The sequence below is a fragment of the Podarcis tiliguerta genome, assembly GCF_965153285.1.
Source record: "Podarcis tiliguerta genome assembly, chromosome: 13".
Lineage (NCBI taxonomy): Eukaryota > Metazoa > Chordata > Lepidosauria > Squamata > Lacertidae > Podarcis > Podarcis tiliguerta.
In genome coordinates this window covers 40545712-40555570 of record NC_139546.1, presented here as the reverse complement: position 1 = coordinate 40555570, position 9859 = coordinate 40545712, and the positions used below count along the sequence as shown (strand labels likewise).

General features: G+C 39.8%; 1 protein-coding gene across 2 annotated transcripts; it reads left to right on the top strand.

The window, feature by feature from the left end:
• LOC310662920 (vomeronasal type-2 receptor 26-like) lies at positions 1 to 8619 on the top strand. Of its 2 annotated transcripts, XR_014504343.1 has the most exons (5): positions 1 to 1968; positions 2685 to 2912; positions 3912 to 4038; positions 4518 to 6896; positions 8371 to 8619. XR_014504343.1 is itself a non-coding variant. In XM_083410298.1 (4 exons), the coding sequence occupies exons 1-4, from the start codon at positions 1144 to 1146 to the stop codon at positions 5417 to 5419; spliced, it is 2082 nt and encodes a 693-aa protein (XP_083266424.1). In that variant the 5' UTR covers positions 1 to 1143; the 3' UTR covers positions 5420 to 8267. The 2 variants fall into 2 exon arrangements, 1 of the variants encoding a protein (XP_083266424.1); XM_083410298.1 differs by lacking the exon at positions 8371 to 8619 and having other exon boundaries at positions 4518 to 8267.
• The last annotated feature ends 1240 nt before the right edge of the window (positions 8620 to 9859 follow it).

Here is a 9859-nt window from a genome sequence, read left to right as displayed (position 1 = left end):
AAAATTGTCCACTAGCACCTTAGAGACCAACTAACTTTGTTCTTGGTATTAGCTTTCATGTGCATGCACACTTTCACAGCACCCGTTCAGGGTGTATTACCAGTTCTGGGTTGGGATGAGATTGGAGCAGAACCAGTTCTTTGGAATGTAAAGGTGGTACAGGAGTAAAATAAAATAAAATTACCTGAATTAGGGGAAAGAAAGGCTGCAATACCAGAAAAAAATATGTCACACCCCCAATCTCTTACACACACATTAAGTATCTGAATGTGTGCATGCACACAAAAGCTCATACCAATAACAAACTTAGTTGGTCTCTAAGGTGCTACTGGAAGGAATTTTTTTATTTGGTTTCGACTATGGTAGACCAGCACGGCTACCTACCTGTAACACACATTAAGGACATCCCAAAGGCAATTGGTGGGAGAGGGGGCTTCTCTCTCACCAGCGATGACTCCACACGCAATATGTGTATGTTTAGGGGGAAAGCACTTTCAAATTAAACACACTCTGAAGGTATGACAAATTGCAGATATAATCCAGTTATGCAGGAAAACAGTAATAGTACTGAGCAGCTGGTTCCAAAGTGAAATAAATGTTCATAAATGATGTCTGAGGTCTTGAAAAAGAAGAGGGAGAAATGGCAGTTCTGCTGTGTCTTGGGGTATATGCATCATGAATACGAAAGAAGATCCAGAGAAGGAATGTGTATGCGACCCAAGTTGCAATTCTGACATGGCTACAGTAAATAATGTCTTTTGCAGTCTTAGGCAATCCTCTGTTTAGGGCATTATGTGTCTCTCCAATCAGTTTTATCCATTGTACATGACCCTGCCAAATTTTGCAAGTATGTGTAAGTTAAAAAAATATAAGATAATATAAGAACAATGCCCCTGTCTGGTCAACATAACAAATGTGTAACAAGCAAGAATAGGAGATGATCGTAATTTCCAGACCATCTGCATGTGTGTTTAGTATAAATGGGAAAGGAATGCAACCCCTGGTGGGTGGCAAAAGGCATATCTGACTAACAGGATTCACCACATAATGTATATGAATAGTTTGAAAGAACTCTGCAAATATTACTTTGTCTCTTCTCTTCCTCCATTCCCTCTTTAGCTCATTTATGGCTCTGCTCCAGTGATGAATGATAAAAGCCCAGGGCTTCCCTTCTACCAGATGGCACCCTCGGAAGCCCTTCAGTATGAGGGAATTCTCTCTTTGCTTCTGCATTTCAGGTGGACATGGGTTGGAATTATTGCAATGGACAATGACAATGGAGAAAGATTTGTGCAAACTATTTCCCCAATGTTTACCAAGAGTGGTGTCTGCTTTGCATTCATAGAAAGAATCCCCAATTTTAGTTTTATTTCTGAAATTCCTGGCATGCTAACACAGGGGGCAACAATAAACGAGAAAATTTTTAGCAGCAATGCTAATGTAGTGGTTGCCTCTGGAGAATCTTACTCCATGACAACTTTTAGGTTGCTTTCATACTTTTCAGAAAATGATGACAAGACAAAGAAAGTAAAAAGTAAAGTATGGATAATAACAGCCCAGGTTGAGTTTGCTTCATTTGTCTTTCAAAGGTACTGGGAGGCAGGAATATTCAATGGTGCTATATCCTTTGAAATTCACTGCAAAAACCCACCAGGATTTCATCAGTATGTTATGCACAGAAACCCTTCCAGCACAGATAGGGATGGTTTTATCAGGGACTTCTGGCAACAAGCCTTTGAATGTGTGTTCCCAGATATCACTGCAGACAAGGCAGAGGAGAATATTTGCACGGGAGAAGAGAAGCTGGAGAGCCTTCCCGGATCACTTTTTGAAATGAGCATGACAGGTCACAGTTACAGCATCCACAGTGCTGTCTACGCCATGGCCCATGCTTTACATGCCAGATTGAGACATAGAGGAATGGCAAACAGAGGGAGAGGGAAGAATCTGAATCTACAGTTTTGGCAGGTAAAGGCTGAACATCCTCAACTGTGAAAGTCCTCTTCCTTCCTGACACTTTTTGGGTTCCCAAAATCCTATCAGCTTGCTCTTTCCTGTCAGAGTTCAAACATTTGAGCAGGTGTATTAGGAAGAACCCAGAACTGAATTTATAATTCTACAGACAGAGTAGGAGGTGGCACTGATATGATAGTATCCTAGATAATTCCCCACATATTGTGCTGCTTGCAAATGAGAGTGGACCCTATAGGAAAGGGAAATGATAGTGGTGTCCTTCCTTGAGTAGGTACTGCCCTGTGTTTGAGCATAAAGCATTTGTATGAGGGAAGCTTTACAGCCCAGTGAGGTGCCACTGCATTCATATATAGGAACCTGTGGTAACGGTTGAGAGAGATGTTCAGCATTCCTTCTATCCCATATCAACCAAATCCTTCCTTAGAGCAGGTGGTCGCACACCACTGCCATGTCTTCCAAGATGTTCAGTGATGCTGAGGAGTACGAGAGAGAGAAGCCTTGCTACTCACACATATTTAACTTGCGGGCATTCAGAGAGAGAAGGGTTGTAAGGAAGTTTGAAAGAGAGGCATGTGTGTGAAAGAAAACTGGTTGACACTCTCCAAACTTGGACTTGAATCCACTGACAGTTCATTGAATCACCCCCCCACCACTTGCTGTAGGTTCTGCAGTCTTTTCCAAAACCCCTGTCTTTTCTGTTTTCAATCTAGCTCCATCACTTTCTGAGAAATATCTCATTTAACAATACTGCAGGAGATGTGGTCTTCATCAATCAGAATGGAGAGGCCGCATCTAGCTTGGATATTGTCAATTGGATCATATTCACCAACCAAAGTTTGCACAGGGTGAGAGTTGGGAGGATAGATCCGCAGGCTCCTCCAGACCAATCATTACTCCTTGATGAAGATGCCATCACATGGCACAGTTGGTTTAACCAGGTAGGGTTGCATTGTTTGCTAATTCAAAAGAGATTCAGTATTGAATAAGCAATCATTATCCACCTGCAGGTCTACTCACTATCTTTTGAGTCGTAAATTGATGAGTGGTGTATGACCAAAGCATCCAGGTACCAGATTAAGAGCCAAAGGTTTGCTGCTAGAAGATCAATATTTTATTAAGGAGGTTACAAAACAGAAGAACACTTTTACTACAAAATAAAGTTAAGCATGGCCAACAGTGTAAATATGCCTTAGGGGAATCCTAGTTCAGATGAAAATAACAAAAGCTAGGTTGTTCCAGCCTGATCCCAACCATTCACAGACCCACTACAAGCTGCATCCATGCAAATGTGGGTTTTGCATCACGCAATCCTTCATCTGAATGTGGGTCATTAGGTCCAGATCAAATATCAGTTTTTCTATGAAAGGGCCTGGAGACAGGAGGGCAAGTTTTCTTTCAGTCAAATGGAGCCTCTTGGTACATTCCCCCAGCACAAGAGAGTATACATGCTCAGAGACCATGAAGCTACAAAGTGGATTTCTTCACAATCATTGTGACCTTGAAGCAGCAATATATCAAAAAATGCAGACAAGTGGTAAGTTCGACTAATTAAATGGATTTTTTTTTCCGCTGGGGGACTTCAACCAGAATCCTAAGTAGAAAAAGAAAAATATTGTAAAATAAACCAAAGCAATTTGGATTTCTGTATAGAATTTTTGATTGGAGGAGCCCCTGCTAGCTGCAGTCATTTTTACCATCTCGGCAACCTCACAAATCTTAACTTGCCATCCCAGAACAATACTGAGGGAATATCACATAATTTCAAACATTACTACTACTACTACGAATATGAAAAAAGCAATTGCTGTCTGTATGGCCATTACACATTACTGAAATTCTGTATCACCTTAGTAACATACAGAGTGGCCCCAAAACATAAAGGATTCCAAAGTCATTAGTCCCTTGATGAACCTTCTGCTGTTTCATTTATTGATTAGACTCAGCCTCTTTCTGTCTGTACTGAGAGTTGTCTTCCAGGATCCAGCAAGAAAGTGAAGGAGGGACAGCCCCCTTGCTGCTACAGTTGCATCCCATGTCCAGAGGGGAAGATTGCAATCCAGGATGGTAGGAGAAATAAATAGATTCAATAGATCCAGACTCAGTACTTAGGATTGAATGGTCCTGTAAGGAAGGCTGAGTTTAAGTTTCAAAAGAGGAGATGATCTACTGTGTGTGTGACCCTACCTCTTTGTAATCATTGCCTTTCAGACAGTCTAAATATGCTAATCAAATGAGAATGACTATGCATTGAGAGTAGTTGGGTGGTATGTGGTTCAAATCATATCTAGAAGGGTCTTGCCACTGCTTCTGACTTACACAGGCTGCACCCAGACTAGTGTGAATAAACATTCAGTTGTCATTGGCTCTGGCTGTGGCACCACATAGTTCTGAACCAATTAAATTCAACAATACCACATTGCAGCACATTAGACAGTATTCAACATGTGATTTAATTTGAGCAGAGCTCTTTTCTTCTCAGACAGAAAGTCAACTGGACCCAACAAGGTGATATGAGCTAAAGGTCATTTCCTTATTTTTTCCAGATATGAATGACTGTGATAAATGCCCAGACAAAGACTATCCAAGCAAGAACCAGGATGCATGTCTACCCAAGGATATCAGCTTCTTGTCTTATGAAGAACCTTTGGGCATCAGTTTAGCCTGCTTCTCTCTTTTCCTTTCCATGATCACAGTTCTGGTGCTAGGTACATTTATGAAACACCATGACACACCCATTGTCATTGCAAACAACCGAAACCTCACCTACACTCTCCTCATCTCTCTCCTGCTCTGCTTCCTGTGTGCATTGCTCTTCATTGGCCGACCTGAGAAGGTGACGTGCCTCCTCCGCCAAACAGCTTTTGGCATCATCTTCTCAACTGCTGTTTCTTGTGTCCTGGCAAAAACTTTCACAGTGGTTTTGGCCTTCATGGCTACGAAACCAGAATCCAGGATGAGGAAATGGGTGGGGAAAGGACTAGGCCACTCCATTCTCCTTTCCTGCTCCATTGTTCAAGCAGGCATATGCACTGTGTGGCTGGCAACCTCTCCGCCATACCCAGATGTGGACATGCACTCAATGACAGAAGAAATTATACTAGAATGTAATGAAGGGTCTGTGACCATGTTTTACTGTGTCCTCATCTACATGAGCTGCCTGGCAATTGTAAGTTTTGCTGTGGCTTTCCTCGCCAGGAAGTTACCAGACAGTTTCAATGAAGCCAAGTTTATCACTTTCAGCATGTTGGTCTTCTGCAGTGTTTGGCTGTCCTTTATTCCCTCCTACCTGAGCACCAAGGGAAAATATATGGTGGCAGTGGAGATCTTTTCTATCTTAGCCTCTGGTATTGGGCTGCTGGGCTGCATCTTTTCCCCCAAATGTTACATAATCATTCTGAGGCCTGAGCTGAACAACAGGGAACAGCTTATAAGGAAGAAAAATTAAAGACTTAAGAAACCTGTCCTTTCTGCATTTTTGTACTTTTCTCTGTGTGTACAATAGAATATTTGCAAAGACGTGTTCAGCAGCTGCCTTATATAATTTTTTCTAGACCTGGTGATTCATGATAGTTAGTCATAAATATTGACTATTGAATTCACTCTGGAGAAAAGAGTGAATAGGTGATTAACCTCTGTTGTTCTGAAAAAGCCATTTTTTATGTGTTGGGGAACCAAGATGCTGTCAGTTCCTAGGAATCCTGGCAAAGTTAAGAGACTTATCAGAAGAAGAATCAGCATCTTGCCCCAAAACCACATGAAAGTCCACAGTTTCCCACAGATTTCGGTTTCACTTTGCAGCCAGCACTTCCACAAAAAGGACCAAGAGTTAAAAGTAATATAAAATGAAAATTCTTAACAATCAAAACACCCTTCCCTGTTTATAATCTTTCTTACCTGGAAACAATAAAAAAGGCTTTTTGTTTTGTTTTGCTAAAAATTGTGTCTTCTTATGCCAGCTGTCAGCTCACATTCCAAGTGAAATTTTCCATTAGCAGACAGATAACACCACTTGTAAATTATCAGAGTTTCAAAAGTAATTTAAATAATGGATATTTAGCTGACCTGATGCTCTGTTTGTTTATCTTTGGGGCTATTATGTGGTGTTTGGGCCTTTTTCCACATCACTCACCCCATCTGAAAATTTATTGGTCTTCCCTTTGTGAAGCAGCTTTTTTTTAGAGCACCATATCATTAACCAACACATAATTGTATCTGTTAATGGAGTGTCAGCAGTAGATGACAAGTGAACCATCTTTTCTCCCAGAAGCCTTCACTCTCTTGGTCTCCCGTTCAGGATGACTCCGAGAAGACTTTGGCTGAAAAGTGATAAACATGTTTTCTTTAGTCATATTGCAGAGACTCGACAACCCATATCAAGTGATTACCTCACCTGTAATTATCCCATTATTCCTAATAACATCCTTCCCACACCCTCAGGACTTATTCTGGCCACATGCAAAATGCTAAAATTAAGACTATTAATAAGGAAGGTCTTGTTAATAACTATGAACTATTCAGAGCTGGTTATATAGAAACACAGATAACCATCATTGTGGTGACCCTTTTTTATATATTGTACTATTCTGGCTTTGCATCATCTAAAGTAATGACCATTCAAGTTAGGCTTTGCTATTCAGGATCATTTGAATGGCAATGGCAAAATAGTTAAATTTGTGCCAAAAATAAATAATCCCTTGCAAGATGGTAGGGTTTTTATTGCAGGTGATATTACTGCCGATACAGAGCTTGTGCAAGTTTCTTCCTCTTCCTCTGTGTTCTGTCAGAGAGCCTGTCCGTATTCTTCACAAATATTATCAGTCAGGAGATCTCATCATTGCTGGCATTATTTCTCAGATCTACATATTTTCAGATACCCTATCCTTTGAAAAACACCCATCTCAGGAATTTTCAGATGACCATATGTAAGTTGGAATTTTTAAAACCCATATTATAAAATGATGTTATTCACAGCTAACCTAGTCCTTGGTGTTGGACTTCCATTGGATATAGCCAGTGGGCTAGCAAATTATAGGAGCTTCAGTTGTTCTACCAATTCATTAAGTCTATCCCCCATTTGATCTTGTTCTAACGATTGTCTTCACATGGCCATCCTATGCCCCTATGGGATAGCATGAGTAAATTATAAATACATGCAGCATGGGAGTTAAACAAGCTATTTTTATTTCTCTTCCATTTTCGATGAGGCTGGCAGATTTAAAGTGGTTGGACTGCGATATAGAGTCACATTTTGAATGTCAGATTCACTTGGGGTTTTGAAAAATAATAATATTCCTATATTGATTAAACCTCTAAACAAAGGAATAAGAATTCAGAACAAAATATGTATATGTATTCAAGAAATCTGTGATTTCAATGCTAAGGGCAATGCATACATTCAGTACATGAAGCCATAAGGATGTTCCTTGTTCATCCGCCTCTAGTCTACATGATTATTCTCTAGTCTACAGGATTATTCCCCCTCTAGTCTACAGGATTATTCTACAGGACAGTTTCACCCTAGTATACTGCCTGACAAGATAGCTTTTCTAAAGATATGTATATCACTGCTGAATTTTCATGATGGTTTTTTTAATATAAATGCAACATGATGTGATCATGCAGAAAATTAAATTAGGAAAAAAGAAATGACAGATTGCTTCATCTCTAACACACAAATACACACAAAGAGCAACCATGAAGGAGTTGCTAGGTCTGTGCAGCAGATTCAGACAATGCTTGAATCTTGAAATGAATCAGGCAAATTTGGGTGGACCTGGACTTTGACTGAGTTAGGTGGAAGCAGCCCTAGACTGCCCCAGGTTGGGTCTGGCCTCTAGGAAGCCTCTGGGACAGTCAGAGTCAAGGTGTCAGGTGTCTTGCCCAACAAACCCTATCATAGAATATGATTTTGAGAACAGGAGCAGTAGCTGGGAAGAGAGGAGTTCAGGGATATTTTTAAAAAGTAGTTTCATAAGTTGTGTGTCTTTGTTTCTCAATTTGATCCTTTTTCATGGTTTTGTATGTTTTGTGGTATTTTATGCATTGTGATTTGCTGTTAATTATATTATTATAGATTGATGTGTGAACTGTTTAATTATTATTCGCTGGTGTTTAATTTTACTGTTTACTATTAGATGACGACGGATTGTTGCTTTGCTTGATGTAAATTGTTTATTTTAAAGTTATTGTGAATTTAATATTGGATCAGATTGTTACTATTAATGTTTGATGTTTTATTATGTTTTCATGTGTTGGAAGCCACTCAGAGTGGCTGTGACAGCCTAGCCAGATGCGCGGAGTATAAATAAAAATTATTATTACTATTATTATTATTATGCACCCCAAGTCTACTCCTATGACAATATATTATGGTGTACCCTTCAACTCTCAATACAGGATGATGACTCAGCTCTATCAACACATCCTGGCCTTGGCATTTGCTGTAAAGGAGATCAATGGAAATCCCTGGGTCTTGCCCAATGCTACTCTCGGATTCCACATGTATAACAGCCATTTTAGTGAAAAGTGGACCTTTCAAGCTTCAATAGAGCTTCTCTCAAGAAGCGTCAAGGTTATCCCTAACTATAAATGTGATGCTGAAAGCACTCCAATAGCAGTCATTGGGGGACCTAACTCAAATGTATGTCTTCATATGGCACCCATCCTGTCTACCTACAAGATACCACAAGTAAGATTTATATGTGGAACATAAATACGCATGTTTAAGAAACCATTTGAACTTCTCTTGCATTTCAGACATTATGCTATTGTGCTACATTTTGTCTTCTAATATTCCTGTTTAATACGTAAAGCTGAAGAGACAAGATTGTAGAGCTGATCTATGTACTATCAGGACACCAGAAAAGTACTTTCAATTCCATGGACAGTTTTACAGATTCATCCTTCTCCCAGCCAATATCTGTTTTACAAGAAGGTGTTTGGATGTGTCTCTTTCCCAACATTTTGAACATAGTAAAGTGCTCTTCGTACAATCACTCTAGCATTCTCTCTGACAAACTGATTGTCCATGCAATCTACAGTAACTTCAATAGGTTCACATGTGTGTTAATGATACTTTTACAATTTTGTGTATGCATCAGAAATACATAGTGGGGATAGGGAAGAGGATCTAGCTGGTGGGTTACACCTTGAGTTACCCCATTCCATACACCACCTTCATAGGGACAGAGGTGCCCATATGTCAGTCATCTGATACTTACCTTGTGGTTTCAAGCAGTTTCTTGAACTTTCCCATCCCTGATATAGTCTATAACGTGAAACCTTGGAAATATGCTTATGGCTTGTCCAAGATGGCATGTTGGGCCAATCTCCAAGGCCTGGTAGAACAGAGGTTTCCCACTACAGATCTGTAGTATGCAAAGTGAGAGTTTAACACAATTTAATGTATTGAAACTCATAGCTATACTCCATTCCAAGATATGTACCAAGCTCATTTGAATCTAAAGAGAATTCCCAACATAGGAAATTCCCCTCACATAAAATGTGTGTACTTTTAGCTTGGCGAGGTAAGAATAAGTAGATGTGCATTCAATGCATTCTATACAAGCTGTTCAACTAATGTAAAGCAGCATTCATGTATCCTGGGTAGAATACAAAGAAAAATGCATAACTTCACTTATAGAAATACTGTCGCATTTTTTAACAATATTATTTCAAGGAAAGGTTGGAGATCCACAGCTGATTCTACATATATTTGCACAGTGACATGAACTTAATCTCACTGGGTAAACTTTGAGGCACATATGTCATAGGCCAGATTCCTGATGATGAGAGGATGGCACAAGGCACATATGCAGAATTCCATACCATTCTTGATTTTGTCACAATGAATAAGCACCAGAACATCAGTAGAAAGCAGGGCCAG

Excerpts from the sequence above, each read along its gene's own strand:
- LOC310662920 (XM_083410298.1), top strand. The coding sequence starts at position 1,144 with ATGAATGATAAAAGCCCAGGGCTTCCCTTCTACCAGATGGCACCCTCG. Across the intron at positions 1,969-2,684 it reads TGAATCTACAGTTTTGGCAG|CTCCATCACTTTCTGAGAAA; the intron begins GTAAAGGCTGAA and ends TTTTCAATCTAG. Across the intron at positions 4,039-4,517 it reads GAAGATTGCAATCCAGGATG|ATATGAATGACTGTGATAAA; the intron begins GTAGGAGAAATA and ends TATTTTTTCCAG.